Source organism: Lontra canadensis, unplaced genomic scaffold (genome assembly GCF_010015895.1).
Source record: "Lontra canadensis isolate GAN:19392208 unplaced genomic scaffold, GSC_riverotter_1.0 scaffold4, whole genome shotgun sequence".
In the NCBI taxonomy this organism is placed as follows: Eukaryota; Metazoa; Chordata; class Mammalia; order Carnivora; family Mustelidae; genus Lontra; species Lontra canadensis.
The window spans coordinates 40,147,738-40,166,334 of NW_022630998.1; the positions used below are offsets into that span (position 1 = coordinate 40,147,738).

The 18,597-nt window shown below is 36.8% G+C and overlaps 1 protein-coding gene across 5 annotated transcripts in view; it reads right to left on the reverse strand.

Moving 5' to 3' along the window:
* The window catches only part of BDP1 (B double prime 1, subunit of RNA polymerase III transcription initiation factor IIIB), an 86,740-nt gene that overhangs the window by 22,519 nt on the left and 45,624 nt on the right, over nucleotides 1-18,597 (reverse strand). For 4 of the 5 annotated variants that reach the window (XM_032848895.1, XM_032848883.1, XM_032848875.1 and 1 more), the window contains 9 exons: nucleotides 18,031-18,235; nucleotides 16,875-17,014; nucleotides 13,328-13,529; nucleotides 12,882-13,072; nucleotides 11,491-11,878; nucleotides 7,896-8,015; nucleotides 2,729-2,765; nucleotides 2,156-2,248; nucleotides 348-573 (listed from right to left, as the gene is read on the reverse strand). In XM_032848895.1, the coding sequence (XP_032704786.1) occupies nucleotides 348-573; nucleotides 2,156-2,248; nucleotides 2,729-2,765; nucleotides 7,896-8,015; nucleotides 11,491-11,878; nucleotides 12,882-13,072; nucleotides 13,328-13,529; nucleotides 16,875-17,014; nucleotides 18,031-18,235 (1,602 nt within the window). The remainder of the gene's footprint in view (nucleotides 1-347; nucleotides 574-2,155; nucleotides 2,249-2,728; nucleotides 2,766-7,895; nucleotides 8,016-11,490; nucleotides 11,879-12,881; nucleotides 13,073-13,327; nucleotides 13,530-16,874; nucleotides 17,015-18,030; nucleotides 18,236-18,597) is intronic. The other variant, XM_032848888.1, reaches the window with a different exon arrangement.

Below are 18,597 nucleotides of genomic sequence, written 5' to 3' on the forward strand. Positions count from 1 at the left end.
AAACTGGGGCACCTGGGTGGCTCAGTTGGTAAGTGTCTGCCCTATGCTGAGGTCACAATCCCGGAGTCCCAGAATCGATCCCCATATCAGGCTCCCTGCCCAGCGAGGAGTCTACTTTTCCCTCTCTCCTGCCCCTCCCCTTGCTCCTTCTGTCTCTCTCTTGCTCACACTCCCTCTCCCTCAAATAAATAAATAAAATACTTAAAAAAATAAAGGCTGAGAAATCAGCAATGCCTACTTTACACTTACACAAGTATTACTCAAAAGCTATTAACTAAAATGGTAGTTTAAATATATTTATTAATTGAATACTGTAAAACTCAAGAGTTTAATAAAGCAAAATAAACCTGGTTGATACAGCGTTTTCCTTTACTTTCTCCACTAAACCAATTTCTTCTTTAGTACTTTGCTCTTCCAATACAATCTTGTTTTCTTCTAATGAAGAAGGAGATGTACTATTGACAGGTGAAGAAAGCTCCTGACATTCACGAACAATTTTGTGATTTACATTATCTGGGCTAAAAGGAACACAGCTTTTATCCTTTGAATGAACATCAAGAAGTACACATACTCCTATTACAGAAAAGAACAGAAAATTAAAATTGACCCAATACAAGTAGACATCCAAAGAAAATAAATCCCCCAACATTAAGCAACTATAAAATTCTATATTACTTTTTAAAGTTTACTCTTTTTCGTTCTGAATTTAAATACATGATCAGGGCGCCTGGGTGGCCCAGTCAGTTAAAGGTCTGTCTTTGGCTCAGGTCATGATCTCAGGGTCCTGGGATCTTCTCCCTTTTCCCTTCTCCCCTGCTTCTCCCTCTGCCCTTCCCCCCTATACATATGTTCGCTCTCTCTCTCAAAAATAAATAAAATCTTAAAAAAATAATAAATATGATTATATATTTTATGCCAGAGATTTGACTTGTTCTAGGCCAAATCATTCTTACAGACTAGAATTCTTGTGCTATCAGAAGTAAAAATGAGGGACGCCTGGGTGGCTCAGTCAGTTGGGGGTCTGCCTTCAGCTCAGGTCATGATCCCAGAGTCCCAGCATTATGTCTCACTTCAGGCTCCTTGCTCAGCAGGGAGCCTGCTTCTACCTTTATCCGTGCTCCCCCTGCTGTGCTCTCTCTCTCTCTGACAAATAAATAAATAAAACCTTAAGGGGAAAAAAAGGAAGTAAAAATGAATCTGTTATCTTGACTAACTACACAGCCTCAAATGAGTTTCAAGATAGGATCACCTTCATTCACAAATTTTTAAAACCTGTTTTTATGTTTTAGGGATTTGTGACAGGTGCTGTCACAAAAGCAATACTCTGCCGTTGAGAAAGGAGCTGTATACGGGCACCTGCCTGGCTAAGTCAGTAGAATATGTGACTCTTGATCTTGGGGTCATGAGTTCAAGCCCCACAGTGGGTATACAGTTTACTCAAAAAAAAAAAAAAAAAAGAGAGAGAGAAAGAGAGAAATGAGACTGTGTAAGGAACACAGACCAGAAAATTTCCTGATAAATATATAGTTATGGGCTAGAAGTCTAACACCTAAAACAAATGGCAGGTCACTCATCTCCAGACAAAATAATTAACAGGACTATAGTTAACTACCCATTTGGTAGACTTGAAATAGAAGATACTCCATAAGCTCAGCCTAAAATACTGTGAAAATCTGAGTTGACATATCTTTTGGCTCAGTCCAAACTAACAGAATAGTTGCAATTAAATTATTTCAATGACTGCTACTGTTCCTTCATACTATATGTGATTATCAGTTAACTGTGAAGACAATCCAAAGCAGAAGTCCCTTTGCTAAGGAAATAAGTGTTAAATGATCAGTGATCAATGGGTTCAGCTAATCAACATTTATGATGAGAAAAGTAAAGGACTCACTAGATTGTTCCAGGAATAGAAAGTTTTCCTAATAAACCAAGTACACTGTTTTGAAATGGTGGCCACTACATCTAAAGGGACAAAGTTAGACGGATCAATGCACACAATATTACCTTTTTCTGGGGAAAAAAAATGAAGTTGGCAATGCCAACTTCAAATGTAAAAGGCAGGTACTGACTTATTACTCAGCTGTGGGTATAATTTCTTAAAAGCTGTACTTTAAAAGGCTTTTCTCGGTTAAGACTTAACTTTCACTCTTACCATCACTCTGTTCTGCCCCGATCTCTGACTGCAACACTAGATCTCCCATTGCAAGTAACGTTATAGCAGCTTCAGTGCTTCCATCACTGGTACCTTGTGAGGAGATACACCAACATTAAAACAGAAAAAGGAAGCTGAAAATTGAAGTTTGTTTACTTAGAAAACATTTTTAATTCAAGCATTTATTCTCTAGTAACAAGTTTCAATATCCTGCCTACCATTAATTCCTTACAGCAGTACTGGTTACCACAAAATAAGAAATCATTAATTGTTAGCTTTTACTCATTGAAAATTCCTCCCTCCTACTAAATAATTTAATACCTTCAAAGAAAATACATCTGGGCAGAACAGAGGAAGTAAGTAATATTTCTTTATTAAACATTTAACTCTTAACTCACTTCATAAAGTAATTATTCCAAGAATCCAAGTTTCTCCTAGGGGTAACATATACAACAGTTAAAACATTTTGTTCAACTCTCCAGTGAAATTACTCACTTGATAACTAACACCAATACTAAATCACTCTGTTAGTGTTAACCAAGTAGTTTTATCAGTTTCCTTATTAACAGTTACCTGTTTCACCTTGGGTATGTTCATCTGTGTTCATTTCCTAAAAGAGGAAAAGATAAGCAATGTCTTACATATTTTCCCAAATATATGTTCTGTGTCTCAAAATCCATGATGTTTTACAGTTCTTCAATGTTTCTGATTACAAAGGAGTGCAAACTGTTTTCTCCCTATACAATTATTTATTGTTTCATACAGAAGTAATTTAAAAGCCAAGTTATTTTGTCTCTTGCTCCTTATTTTACCTTTTCCTTGTATTACATGCAAATTTTTTTAAAGATTTTATTTATTTATTTGACAGAGAGATCACAAGTAGGCAGAGAGGCAGGCAGAGAAAGAGAGAGGGAAGCAGGCTCCCCATTGAGCAAAGAGCCCAATGCAGGACTCGATCCCAGGACCCTGAGATCATGACCTGAGCTGAAGGCAGAAGCTTAACCCACCGAGCGACCCAGGAGCCCCTACATGCAAATTTTTAACTCTAATCATATTGCATTTACCATGTGCACCTACCATTCTTAATTTACTCCTTCACTTTCATAATCCTTGAACTTCAGTCGTATCTGTCACTAGTTTTAAACCAGTGGAAACCAAAAACTAAAGAATACTGCCAATTTTTCACACTAGGTGAAAATGAATTTTAACATATTAAAAAGTTACATGATTTATGCCCAATATATCATAAGGAGCTCTGCTAACCCTCTCTCCAGTGAAACTGGTGAAATTTATTAAAAACAAACATTTAAAGCCTCTGGAAATGTTCCTAGGGCAAAAGACACATCTTTCTGCAAAAACTGATGAAAATACAGTAACAGAGTAGAGAGCCCATCGTTTTGAACTAAGACTGCTCTCTCCCCGTCCTTCTTCCCAGCTCAGTGAAGCAGAGACCCCACCTCAGAACCTGCAACCAAGAAAACAGGGTCTTTTCTCCTTGCAGGCCCCAGCTGGAAGGCTTTCTTTCTACAAAGAACAGGACTTCAGCTCCTGACACCACAAGAATCTGGTGTCAGATTTGTAATAGAAAACAGAATTATTTAGTATGAACTTGCACACACAAAAAATCAATAAAATACCAGCAAACCAAACACAGCAACATATAAAACTTGGATGCAATTTTTTTAAAGACTTAATTTATTTGACAGAGATCACAAGTAGGCAGTGTGGCAGACAGAGAGCGGGGGGAAGGAGGCTCCCCACTGAGCAGAGAGCCCAAGTGGGCCTCGATCCCAGGACCCTGAGATCATGACCTGAGCTGAAGGCAGAGGCTTAACCCACTGAGCCACCCAGGCGCCCCAAGAATTTTTTATTTAATATCAAAATTCAATGTAATACATGACATCAATACAATAAAAAGGTAAAAATCACACGATCATCTCAATAGATGTAGAAAAAGCACAGGACAACATCCAACACCCTTTCATGATAATACTGTTATGTAAACTAGGAAAAGACTAGAACATCTTCAGTTTGATAAAAAAATAAAACAGGAAAAGTCCACAGCTAACATCAAACTTAATGGTGAAAGGCTCAATACTTTCCTCTCGGACCAGTAATGAGACAAAAATGCTCACTCTCACCATTTTTGTTCACCACTATACTGGAGGTTCTAGCAAGGGCAATTAGGTAAGCAGAAATAAAAGACATGCTGGGGCGCCTGGGTGGCTCAGTAGGTTAAGCGGCTGCCTTTGGCTCAGGTCATGATTCCACGGTCCTGGGATCAAGTCCCTCATCAGGCTCCCTGCTCAGAAAGAGCCTTTTTCTCCCTCTCCCTCTGTCTGCCTCCTGCCTACTTATGTTCTCTCTGTCAAATAAATAAATAAAATCTTAAAAAAAAAAAAAAAGAAAGAAAGAAAGAAAAGAAAAGAAAAGAAAAGAAAAGAAAAGAAATAAAAGACATGCTGAGTGAAAAGCATTGTAAGATGGGGTATGTGGGTGGCTAAGGTGGTCAAGCATCTGCCTTCTGCTCAGATCATGATCCCAGAGTCCTGGGATCGAGCCCTGCATTGGGCTCCCTGCTCAGCGGGCACCCTACTTCTCCCTCTCCCTCTGCCCCTACTACTCCCTGCTTGTGCTCTCTCTCTGTCAGTAAATAAATAAAATCTTTAAAAAAGAGAAGAGAGAAAAAAAAAAAAAGTGTTATAAACTGAAATCTTTCACCCAGAAAGATATGTTGCAGTCCTAACCCCAGTAACATGAATGCTACCTTATTTGTAAATAAGACCTTTTTAGATGTAATAAAGTTAACAGGAGGTCATACTGGATTAGGGTTGGCCCTATCCAATATGAGAGGTGTCTTTAGAAGAAAAAAGTCATAGAGATGCACATACAGGGAGATTACCATGTGGCATTGGAGGCAGAAATTGGAAATGTGCTGCCACAAGCCAAGAAATGACAAGGTCTGGTGGCAACTGTTAGAAAGCAGGAGAAAGGCCAGAATGTTTTCCCTCAGAGCCTCCAGAAGGTGGCACCTCGATTTTTGGACCAGCCTCCAGAACGATAAAAAAATAACCTCCTATAATTTTGAGCTGCCTTGTTCATGGCATTTTGTTATAGCAGCACTGAGAAACCAATACAGAAAGGCAGAACTAAAAACCATCTCTAGTCACATGTCATGATCTCATATGTAGAAAATCCTACAGAATCCACTGGAAAAAAAAAAAAGGAAAGAAAAAACTATTAGAACTAAAGAGCTCACAATTCAGTTAGTTTGTACATTTTAGGAGGCTTTTCACACTATCTATCCATCTATATAATTTATAGTTTGACATGATATGTTTGTTTAAAAGAATTACATAGTATAAACTCATTAAGGTTACAGAGTATAAACTCACTAAGGATCTGGGGAAGAGAAAAAGCTTAATGTAGAACTAAGCTTTTAAAGTATGTTTATTTTTTAATTCTGGTCTTGGTGCAAATGTTAGTTATGCATTATTCATTTCACAATTAGATCACTATGCTGTGACATGGTTTATATTCATGCTGCCCTGAGTACTTTTATAATTATTTGTTGCAAACTTGTGACTGTCCCTATTAACTTTCTTTTATGTAAGTACTTTGTGAATATTTCTTAAACTTTTGCTTATTTAATTCTGAATAAGAGCTAAATTCATTAAAAAAGAAAAAACTAAAGAGTTCAGCAAAGTTGCAGTACGCAAGACCAATACACAAAAACCAATTGTATTTCTAGACACTTGCAATAAAGAACCTGAAAATGAAACTGAGAAAACAACTCTATTCACAACAGCATCAAAAATAATAACATACTTGATAATAAATTTAACAAAGGAAGTGCACTGCAAAGTATGAAACATTGCTGAAAAAAATCAAAGACAACCTACGTAAATGGGCAAATACCCATGTTCTTGGATTGGAAGACTCAGTATTAAGATGGGACTAGCTCCCCCAAAATGATCTACAGATTCAATGTAATCCCAATCAGAATCTTAGATAATGTCCAGAAACTGACAAATTTTTAAAATTCATATGGAATTGCAAGAGTCCCTCAAAAGCCAAAACAATTCTATACAAAGAATCAAGTAGGATGACTCACACTTTCCCAATTCCAAAACTTACACAAAGAAACTGCAATCAATGGAGCATCACTGGTATAAGGACAGACATATAAATCAAGGAATAGAGATAAGAATTCAGAAATAAATTCACACATGTACAGCTGATTTATTTTTGACAAAAATGCAAGGTAATTCAATGAGGGAAAAACAGTCTTTTCAAAGAAATACTGCAACAACTGTACAGTCACATGTAGAGAATGAAGAACTGTAACATCACACCACATACAAAAATCAATTCAAAGTTGATTAAAGACCTAAATGTACAACTCTTGTAAAATCTATAAAACTATTAGAAGTGGGATGCCTGGGGGGGGGGTGCATGGGGGGCTCAGTGGGTTAAGCCTCTGCCTTCGGCTCAGGTCATGATCTCAGGGTCCTGGGATGGAGTCCCGCATCAGGCTCTCTGCTCAGCATGGAGCCTGCTTCCCTCTCTCTCTCTCTCTGCCTGCCTCTGTCTACTTGTGATCTTTCTCTGTCAAATAAATAAATAAAATCTTTAAAAAAAAAAAAAAAAAGAAAAAAAAAAAAAGAAAAATGCCAGGCATAAAAGATCATATTGTAGGAGTCAATTTGTATGAAACATCCAGAATAGAAAATCTATAGAGACAAAAAGTAGATTACTAGTTACCTAAGCCTGGGGAGGGTTGAGAGGAAATGGGGAAAACTGCTTTGAGACCTAAGGTATCTTTCTGACATGATGAAATGCTCTAAAATTGACTATTACAATATTTATACCTATCTATAAATATACCAGAAACCAATGAATTACACTTCAGTGGGTGACTTATTTGGCGTGTGAGCTGTATCTTAATGAAGTTGTTAAAAAGGGTGCCGCGTCTGGGTGGCTCAGTCGGTTGAGCGTCTGCCTTTGGCTGAGGTCATAATCCCAGAGTCCTGGGATCAAGGCCTGCATTGGGCTCTCTGCTCAGGGGAAGTCTCCCTCTCCTTCTGTGCTTTCTCTACCTCCCTCTCTTTCTCAAATAAATAAATAAATAAAATCTATAAAAAAATAAAAAATTTTTAAAAATGAAGTTGTTAAAAAAGTAGAATTTGCTGTCTTCTTCTCCAAAAACAAGAGAAATACTAACCAAATAGGGAAGAGTACCAAACAAAATGCAACTAAATATATTTTAAGTAATTTATATTTAATATAGATTTTTTTAAGATTTTATTTATTTGACACATAGAGATCACACGTAGGCAGAGAGGCAGGTAGAGAGAGAGGGAGAAACAGACTCCCCAGCGAGCAGAGAACCCGACACGGGGCTTGATCCCAGGACTGAGACCATTACCTGAGCCGAAGGCAGAAGCCTAACCTTCTGAGCCACTCAGGTGCCCCCATTATATAGATTTTATGCAACAGAACTTTAACGTAAATTTATGAGGCTCTTAAGAGTTCTTCAGGCACATACACAAAAATCAATGCTTTCCAACTGAAACACAAAATTTATGGATTATTCACCAGTTTCTCCTATTCATACAGTTCCCTACATGATAGAAATTAGCAAGAATGGCTGGTAAACTTAAAGCTTTCAAAATAAACCTCCATTCTTTTGAAAGTAAACAAAAAATTAAAAACAAAACATAATAAAATGGGTGCTTACGACAGATAATGCCTTCAAATTTTCTTCTTGTCTCATCTCCTGAGTAGTCACATCTGTGTTTGACAGTGGATGTTCAACAACAGCTATGCCTATATCTGGTACATTCACAGTTATTTCAAGCTGTCAAAATGAGAAGTTTCATTATTTCATTTTGGGATACTAGTTGGTATAACAAAATGACTAAGTAAAATAAAGTGTTAAACTGAATGAACAACCCACATTCATACACAATTAAAAACTGAAATATAGTAACTCGACATCAACTTGGCAAAGTAAAACATTTAAGGTTTTGGAGGGGTCTGTGATCCTTACAAACAGTAAACAGAATTTCCAAGGTAATCTTCTTAGTACCTAGCGTTTCCCTGTCTACGATCCCCACTTTGTCTCTATGTTTCCATAATTTCTCTCACCAATCTGTGAACATTTATGCAGCGCTTCCTAAAAACTAGAAGGCTACAGTACAGATACAAGAGTATAAAGCTGAGTAACTCAAGTGTAGTCCCTACCTTCAAGGAATTCACAATCTGAGAAAAACAGACATGCAATTATCTAACTATACACCATCTTCAGTGCTGTAATAAAGATGAGTTGAAAGCACTTGGAAAAGATTTACCATGCATCCGCCTCTGCACCAAAGCAACTACACTCTCCCACAACCCCATGATAGCCATGGCCATGGACATGTGAGAAAATTAATTCATTCACATTTACTCACGTAATAGTATTTTTGGTCATAGATCCCTATAATCTGGGGACTAAAGGACTAAGATTTCTCTCCTAGACTGTACACAAGACAATCTGGCTTCTAGTCCCTTACTTATAGAAAGCTAAGTATAAAAAACTATGATTCAACAGAAAGTGAGTAAAGAGTCAAGTATGAAAATCTGCCTTCATGATATAATTACTATAGTAACACTTATGTGTTCTATAGCTGTTTTCTCAGAAGCAAATATTAGAGAAAAATCTTTGCTACTATCCAGGATGAATGAGAAAGTTAAAGTGACTTGAATAAACAAAATATTTTCTCAAGAGTTGGGAATGGATGACAAATGGAAATACTATAGATATCTGAAAGTTGGTTCTTTAAGGCACTGTCCAGTTTTAAAGCTTCATTTTTTTAAACAGCTTTACCGAGATACGATGTACATACCAAGAACTCACCCAGATAAAGTATATAATTTGATGTTTCTGTAATATGCAGTTATGAACAACCATCACCACAGTCACTTTTTTTTTTTTTTTAAGATTTTATTTATTTATTTGACAGATAGAGATCACAAGTAGGCAGAGAGGCAGGCAGAGAGAGAATGGGAAGCAGGCTCCCCACTGAGCAGAGAGCCCGATGTGGGGCTCGATCCCAGGACCCTGGGATCACGACCGGAGCCGAAGGCAGAGGCTTTAACCCACTGAGCCACCCAGGCGCCCCACCACAGTTACTTTTAGAACATTTTTATCACTTCAAAAAAGAATCCAATATCCATTAGTTATCACTCTTTTAACCCCTCATCTCCAAATCCCTAAGGCAAACCACTAATCTATATTCTGTCTCTACAGATTTTTCTATTTGAGACATTTCATATGAATAGATAATTATGTGATTATATGATTCTTCTGCAACTGACGTCTTTCACTTAACAATGTGCCTTTCAGAGGCACCTGGGTGGCATCTGCTGTCGGCTCATGTTGTGATCCCAGGGCGCTGGGATCAGGACCCCCCCCCATCGGGCTCCCTGCTCAGTGGGAAGTCTGCTTCTCCCTCTCCCTCTCTAGCTGTCTCACTCTCACCAAATAAATAAATAAATAAATAAATACATCTTTGAAACAAAAAACAAAAAAACAATGTGCCTTTCAACCAATGAAAATAGTAAAATACAAAACATAAAACTAAATGAATTCCCATGCTGTGTTAACCAGATGTCCTTGCAAAAAATTAACTTTTCTTTTGCATTTTCTTGGTTTCAAATAAAACGTAAATTCATTATCTTCATCTTAGAACTTTCAGTTATAAGAAATTTCATTTTGCATCATTTTTATTTAGTTTCAACCATTCTAATTCATGAACTTTATAATATCTAGTATGTGATTATTAACAGTGAATAAATAAAGGTGGTTGTGGACTTCCATTCATCATAAATGTGAAGCTACAGATTCAATAATCCATTAATTCTGGATTTAACATTACTTGAATTGGTTTGAGTTTCCTACTTCTTTTGTTATCATCACCACTACTACCTCAGTTAATTCCTAAATTCTGTTGCAAATGACTGAAAAACAATCACAAATGCTTAATACAAAAGAGATGTGGTTGTGCTGCTCTTTAAGCCAAGTAAATTACTAAAAATTGAGGGAAAAACAAAGATGGAATACTAGACCAAGAGGCAAAACAGGAGCGCTTATAACAAAGTAAGTTGAAATATTATGTTCCTCGATCATCTAATCATTAGGATGGCTATTCTGAAAAATTGCCATAATATAAATATAGCCATAAATAAATAAAAGGGCTGGTGAGAATATGGAGAAATCAGAAGCCTTGTATACTACCGACAGGAAGGAGAAATGATACAACTGCTATGCTATGTATGAAAGTTTTTCAAAATAGTAAAAACTGGTGTACAATTTACCATACAATTAGTGACTCCGCTTCTAGGTATATCCCCAAAAGAATTGAGAACAGGGTTTAGAAGAGATATTTGTATACCCATGTTCATAGCAGCACTCTCTGCAGTAACAGCCAAAAGGTGGAGGCAACCAACCATCCACTGACAGATAAAAAGATAAACAAAATGTGGTACAGATACATGATGAAGTACTATTCAACCTTAAAAAAAGAACACTCTAATTCAAGATGGATGAACACAAAAGAACACATGCTTCAATATGGATGAACCCTAAAAACTTTATACTCAATGAAATAAGCCAGTCACAATGAGGACACACTGTATGATTTCAGTTACCTGAAGTACCTAGAGTAATGTCATAAAGATGAAAGCAGAATGGTGTTTGCCACAAGCAAGAGGGGAGGAGGTAATGGGAAATTATCGTTTAATGGGTATAGTTTCAGTTCTGCAAGACGAAAAAGTTCTGTGGATGGATAGTGGTGATGGTGTAGCACAACAATATGAATGCACTTAATGCCACTGAACTACACACTTAAAATGGCTAAGATGATACATTTTATGTATATTTTGCCAAAATTTTTAACAAGAAAAGAAAAAAAATAAAAAGAAGTACATCCCTTCTACACTCTCTACCAACCAGCCCCAGCCTATCAGAGCATTAACAGAAAACACCTGCCAAAATGAAAAACTAATCAGAAAATAGATTAAGCAGTCTCCACGTACAAATGAAATTAGATTTCGATACTTATTATTATAATAAACTACCTCATGGTGGACCTGGGTCACAGAGGTTATGTAATCACAGGAGGCTCCTACTTGATTCCTTCAGATATCCCCCAGACCTCAAACAAATTACATTTGGTAGAGGCTATTTAGAGAATGAACTTCTCAAATCTTAATAATCACTAAGAAGAAACAATGATACACTAAAAGGAAAAAAACAAGGCAAAGTTCCAAGAATTCAAAAAACAAACTACCTCTTCCATTGTTTCCTCAATCTGAGCAGAAACAGGTTCGGGAGACCTAAGACCAATGGGAACAAACACTGGAGCTTTGTTTACTTCTTCTGGAGCAAGATGGTAACTTTCATCTTCATAATCAGGCTCAAAATCTTCATCATCATCTTCATCTTCTTCCTGTGAAGCCCGAAGAGTCACCAGCGTGGCCTTGGAAGCACGAGGTTCCTTCCTAGAGGTCTTACTTCGAACTCGTTTTGATCCACGCCCTCTGGTGACACTTGGTTTCATCCTGCGATGCATTCTCCTTCCACCATGATCTACCTCACACTCAGAAGTAGAAGAGGCAGTTATTCTTCGATCCAGACCAATTTTAGAGTAATTTGATTCTTTTAATAGCTGTGGAGAGCTGGATGTTTAATCAAAATAACAATAGTCATTATATGCACATGGAGGACATTTTAGTGAAACCAAAATTTCAGAATGAAATCCCACTTCAAGCATTTAAATTGAAAATGACCACAACCCATTAAGTCAAAAACTTACTCTGTGAAATTAAGAAAGAAATGTACTATTACTACCAGTTCCTTATTCAGAGTTCATTCTTAGTTACCTACCTACAAATTTTTCATAGTAAGTTTTTAACTCTGGGCCATTTTTTCCTTGCTATTTAAGTGAAGATGGGATATAAGACTAGAAATTATTAGAAGAATATAAAAAAAGGAAAATGGTCCAATAAAACAAAATGAGCTCAAAAAGAAGTGATACTCTGAGGGCTGCTGGGGGGAGAAGGGAGAGGGTGGCTGGGTTATAGACATTGGGGAGGGTATGTGCTATGGTGAGTGCTGGGAAGTGTGTAAGCCTGACGATTCATAGACCTGTACCCCTGGGGCTATTAATACATTATATGTTAATAAAAATTTTTAAAAAATTTTTTTAAAGTGATACTGGTGTATCCTACTGGGTAAACAGACTAGGTTAAAATAAAGAAGGAAAGGCAAAAAATCCACCAGAACAGTTGTTTTTTTAGAACTTAAGTTCTTTTCCACTTTCCTTAAAACCTACAGAACATGAAATACACCCTTCAGGTGTATTTGTGACCCCACCTGAACTAGCACTTTAATTATTTAGGTAACAGATAATGCTACTTTGGTCAGGCTTCCACTCATGTCTAATATACTCAATATCCAGAAATTTTAACTGTAGGAAAGAAAAATCTTCCTAAGAATACCGGAAAAAGGTAAACTTTAATAAATAAAAATCCTAAGCGGGAAAGGAAAAGACCTGTAATCAACCAATTACACTTTTCTTAACAAACCATCTTTTTACTCTACCAGTAAGTTATGGCAAGACATCCATAAAAAGTTACTTTTATTTCTTATTCTGAAAGTATTTGTTAAATAAAACTTTACCTTGATAGTTTACTGAGACACTGCTCTTCAGCAACTGAAGATACAGAATTATCCCCTACAGTTTTTCCTCCAACACTTCCTGATGGTCCAACTTCTAAATGAGCACTGCTTTGGGCCAAACTAGCCTCCGTGGAATCAACACAATCTTTTCTTGCTGAAACCTCCAAAGATGTCAGAAACTCAGCCTTTTCCTTAAGTTTAAGGAGAAATAGCTCATATTACCAAGGAAACAATATTTACAATCATTTGGTTCAGTGGCTAGGCCTAAAGCTCTAAGTTTACACACATATAAATGACTGGTTTCTAACTTTTTATATTAGAAGGTCACTCAATTTTTATAAAATTAGTTATAATACAAAAGACAAAACTGTATTTTTTAAAATTCTCTCCTTCATGATCTTGACAAAACAGAGCCCACTGACAAAAAGTATTTTTTTCAAACTTACTTTTTGAAGGAGGTGGGTGTCAGAATCTCGGGGCTGCAGCAAATTATCTTCTGGCTTCCTTGCCTCTCTCTCATCCGCTCTGTCTTTTTCTATGCCTGGCTCATCTTTCTTACCATGTGCTCGTCCCAAATTTGGCTTAACCTTTCGGAACTGCCTTCTTACCAAATGTGCTGGACTAGGAACAGACCTTTTAGGTTCATGTCTAGAATGAAGTACAAATTATGATGAAAAACCAAAATCAGAATTCCATATCAACAAGAGAGCTGTTATATCAAACAATTTTGAACACAAACCAATACTATGTTCAAAGGACTGCATATAAATTGGCTTTAAAACCAAGAACATAAAATGAAACCATGTATGCTGATAAAAAGAATATAAAAGCTTTTATAATTTCCATTTTCTGTACAGTCTGGAAAATAGTTTTCAGTAATATTAATCTTTTTTTACTTCACTCATAGATTCTGGTTTGTAGTGTCATGGTACATTAAGTAATTTTCAGAGAGATAACTAGATACAAAAAAAAAAACAAAACAAAAACCTGCCAGTAGTTGAACATGAATTTCACAATGGTACTTTTTTTTTTTTTAAGATTTTATTTATTTATCTGACAGAAAGAAAGAGAGAGAGAGAGAGAGCACAAATAGGCAGAGCAGAAGGCAAAGGGGAAAGGGAGAAGCAGGCACTCCACCGAGCAGGGAGCTCAATGCGGGACTTGACCTCGGACTCCAGGATCATGACCTGAGCCGCAGGCAGCAGCTTAACCAACTGAGTCACCCAGGTGCCCCCACAATGGTACTTTAAACAAATATCTTCAACTGGGCTCTGACGCATGAACAAATACATAATGTCACAACATCCTTGGTCCTTCTGGTTCAAGACCAGGCTTGAAAGCCAGAGTCCATTCTCCCATCACAGACCTATCAGTTTATGGAAAAAGGTTTACTGATAGCCACTGTCAGAGGATCTCAAAATAATCATTTTGTGTCTGCCCAATCAGAAAAAGACAAGGTTTAACATTCAACAGAGTAGGTATAGTTCCCAAAACAACCCCTGAAGAGCTATCTTAAGTTCTCCTGGAAAATATTTTAATAACTGGCAAGGATCTGAATTTTGAATTGAGAAGCTTAAAACTAATATAAACCTGGATATTATAAAGAAAATTAGGCATGTAAGTATCTATGAGGAGTTCTCTGAAAGATCTATATTAAAGAGTAATTTTTTTTTAAGATTTTATTTATTTATTTGACAGACAGAGATCACAAGTAGGCAGAGAGCCAGGCAGAGAGAGAGGAAGGGAAGCAGGCTCCCCGCTGAGCAGAGAGCCTGATGTGGGGCTCGATCCCAGGACCCTGAGACCATGACCCGAGCTGAAGGCAGAGGCTTTAACCCACTGAGACACCCAGGTGCCCCTTAAAGACTAATCTTAAGTAATATTTCTAACAAATTACCTAGCAGAGAAGTACTCAGTTACATTACCCAATGTTCCAACTCTGCCAAACTCTTCTGGCAGCAAAACACCAAGGAAGTTCCCTGGAAATTCTAACAAGGTTATGATGCTGGCTAAATACATTCCAATGTAGGCCAATGAATTTAGGGAAACAGATTATATTTAAATAAGTTATTTACAGTCACCTGTGATTCTACAAAGGCAAGTAAAGTAAAATAAATATATAAACCTAACACATTACTTAAGTCAAAAGGGACAAGAAGACAATACTGGACTTAGGAACAACCTAATTTTAAAACTAAAAAGATTTTTACTCTGAAGAAAGTATCAGTCATGATAAAGTGAACAGCTGGAATAAATTTCATGAATAGAAAAAGGGTTTTCAAGAGAAAAGAAAGGGGGTGGGGTGGGCTGGATCATGGGTTTCCATAAAAAAATTAAAAGTTTGATTTCTCTCATTAAAAAACATAAAAGTTCAGCATAAAATCTCTTGAAACACGTAAAGTTTCTTTCAGGAAAGTCTGCTTATGTAACTACAGGAATCTGCTAGTCTGAAAGTCACAAATCCTGAAAACTTAAGTTTAAAAACCAATTTGCCAGTGTTTATTTTGAACAAGCCATTCAAATCCTCTTGGTCTAGCTAGTTAATGACAAATGAGAGCATTAGGAAAGGCTGAACTTGAAGGTCACTAATCTTTAAAGGCTCAATAGAGTCAAAATCAAATACTTACAATGGTCTGTATTCCTTACAATATAATCTGCCATTCTCCCTAGTCTGCCTTTACCCTTTTCTACATCTACTACTCTCCTTCTTCTTCCCCGTTTCACACAGGTCCCTTCACTGTTCCTCAAACAAGCCAGGCATGCTCTCACCTTAAGTACTTCGAAGCTGCTGTTCCCTCTCCCCTTAGACAACCCCTGGACCTGCTGTTCCTTCACTTTTTTTGGGTCTTCCCTCTAGTGGTACCCTTGCAATGAAGCATCCTTTGATCACTGCTAATCATAATGTAATATTAAGGTGCCTGGGTGGCTCAGTTGGTTAAGAGTCCAACTCCTGATTTTGGCTCAGGTCATTTCAGGGCCAAGAGATCAAGGCCTGCATGGGGTTTGGCGCTCAGTGGGGAGAATGCTTGAGATTCTCTCTCTCTCTCCCTCTGCCCCCTCCCTGCTCACTCACACGTGTGCACATATATGCGCACCTGCTCTCTAAAATAAATAATCATTTTTTTTTTAAAGTAGTATCAGAGGGGCGCCTGGGTGGCTCAGTGGGTGAGCCTCTGCCTATGGCTCAGGTCACGATCTCAGGGTCCTGGGATCGAGCCCCGCATCAGGCTCTCTGCTTGGCGGGGAGCCTGCTTCCCCCTCTCTCTCTGCCTGCCTCTCTGCCTACTTGTGATCTCTGTCTGTCGAATAAATAAATGAAATCTTTAAAATAAAAAAAAAATAGTATCAGTAATAATAAAGCAGATTTTAAGTAATAAATAAAAGTGGTAGTACTGAAATATCTTCACCTTTCTTGTCTAACTCATTTAGAAGATACCATTCTTAACATTTGGTTTGGGATATTCTAGGATATAGCATTTCCTATGTATGAATTTTAGTCAGTAGGATATAAATTTCTAAATATACCAAGAACTTAAGAACTTGTCTACTATTAAATTTAGTTTTAAAATAAAATATGAGGAGGCTCACCAAACTTTGTGGAGAAATTATAAATGAAGAGAATAACAATCATGCAATTCTTATAGTATTTGAAGAAGCATATTTAAAATATTCTATTTCAGACACATGGGTGGCCCAGTCATTAAGCGTCTGACTTCAGCTCAGGTCGTGATCCCAGGGTTCTGGGATCAAGGCTCACATCAGGCTCCCTGCACAGCGGGAAGCCTGCCTCCCCCTCTCCCACTCCCCCTGCTTGTGTTCCCTCTCTCTCTGTGTCTCTCTCTGTCAAATAAATAAAATCTTTAAAAAATAAAAATTTAAAGAAATTCCATTTCATAAGTATTGCTTTAACCTTTCACAAAATTTTCTTGATGTCAAGTTCTCCAACCTTTACCTTCAGAAGTTTTATGCTTTTCTGATTAAAAGCAAACTCACCTCATCTTTTCATCTAAAACATTTATTTTGTTAAGATGAAGAGGTTCTGCAAGGACCATGTGACTCTGGTTTTCACACGTTATACCTTCTGAAACTTTGGAGGATACAACTTCAATTTCAGTTCCAACTGGAGAGCTTGGCTAAAATGACAAAAGAATGGTAGCATTTTTTTTTTCTAATACCTCCCAAAATATTTCAATCATTAGGTATTGAGTTTTTCAAAACAAAGAGTCAAACTAGGTATGCAACGTTCACTTTTTGTCCAAAATAAAACTATCTAATTCAGAGAAAAGCTTCAATTACTGCAATTATTATGTTTACAGGACACTTTAAAAACTAAATAATTATCTGTTGTGAACACCTACCACCCCCCCACCTCACCCCCAAAATTTTTCCAAAAAAGTTCAGTGATTTCTTCTGGGGATAGAGAGGTTTCAAACAAGGATTATAATGGCTTTAAATCTAGATTTTCCCTTGGTAGACAAGAGAAAAAGAAGGACAAAGAAGTAAGATCTGTTGAAAAGTGCATTACACTACTTAGATTTATACCAAAAGATGTATCAAAAAAAGACTGGTTAAACTGTCAAACAGCAGAATGTTATGCAGCAATGAAAAACGATATACCTCTATACTTCTTGACATGAAAAGTCACTTAATATATTAAGTAAAATATAAGTTACAAAATAACATGTACGCAGTGACTTTACTATTTAAAAAAAATATCTTATGTTTCAGTAATCTCTATACCTGATGTGGGGCTTAAACTTACAACCCGAAGATCAAGAGCTCCATTTTCTACCACCTAAACCAGCCAGGTGCCCCAGAGATTGTATTATTTAAATTTACATAAGTGTACACACATGCATGCATGGAGATATACCCAGTAAGATACGTCAGAAGGTTTTCAGTGGTTACCTCAATATTATTATATTATTTTGTATTAATTGAATATTTTCATAATGAATAGGTTCATTAATTAGGGGAAAAATCTATTTTCATTTTTAAAAAAATCTAGAATGGTAAATCTAGAAAAGAACTAGATATGTTATATATTCATTGATGAGAACGTCACATGCCTATATTCTAAACCTAGTCTAAGATGTCATTTCGTATTTTAACATGCATTAGAAGGCTCAATTACATAACAATAACTTACCACAGTCAAGAACTTTTTTGTTTCATCCTTTTGTACTACTGTTCTTTCTTCCTTAATTATGGCTTCAGCTTCACCTTTTTCTATTTGCCTCGGTCCAGCCTTTGTTATGTTTGGTCTGGGTCTCTGAAGTCGGCTCCTTACTATTCGAGCAGTTGGGATAACGCTTTCCTTGACTTCTTGTTGAAAAGTGTTTGTTCTAGGAGACCTAGAAGAGAGGACAGAGAGAAAGAGAGGGAACTGGACTGTAAAAAGATGAAAACTACTGTAAGAACATAAAATTTGAATCTTCTCTAACAAACTATAAAATCAGATTACTTCAATGATATATATTTTTATTTAAAAAAAATAGTTATTTTAATCCTGAAAAGGTAATGAATTTATATAATGTAGAAAATTCAAATTCATGGAGCCAAAAAGTATAAAGGTAGTTGCCAGGGAATGGAAGAAGGGGAATGGGGTATTCTTGTTAACGGGTGAAGTTTGAGGTTGGAAAAATGAAAAAGTTCTGGAGATATATGTGGTAACTGTTGCAAAACAACATGAATGTCCATTTTTGTGAATGTGCAT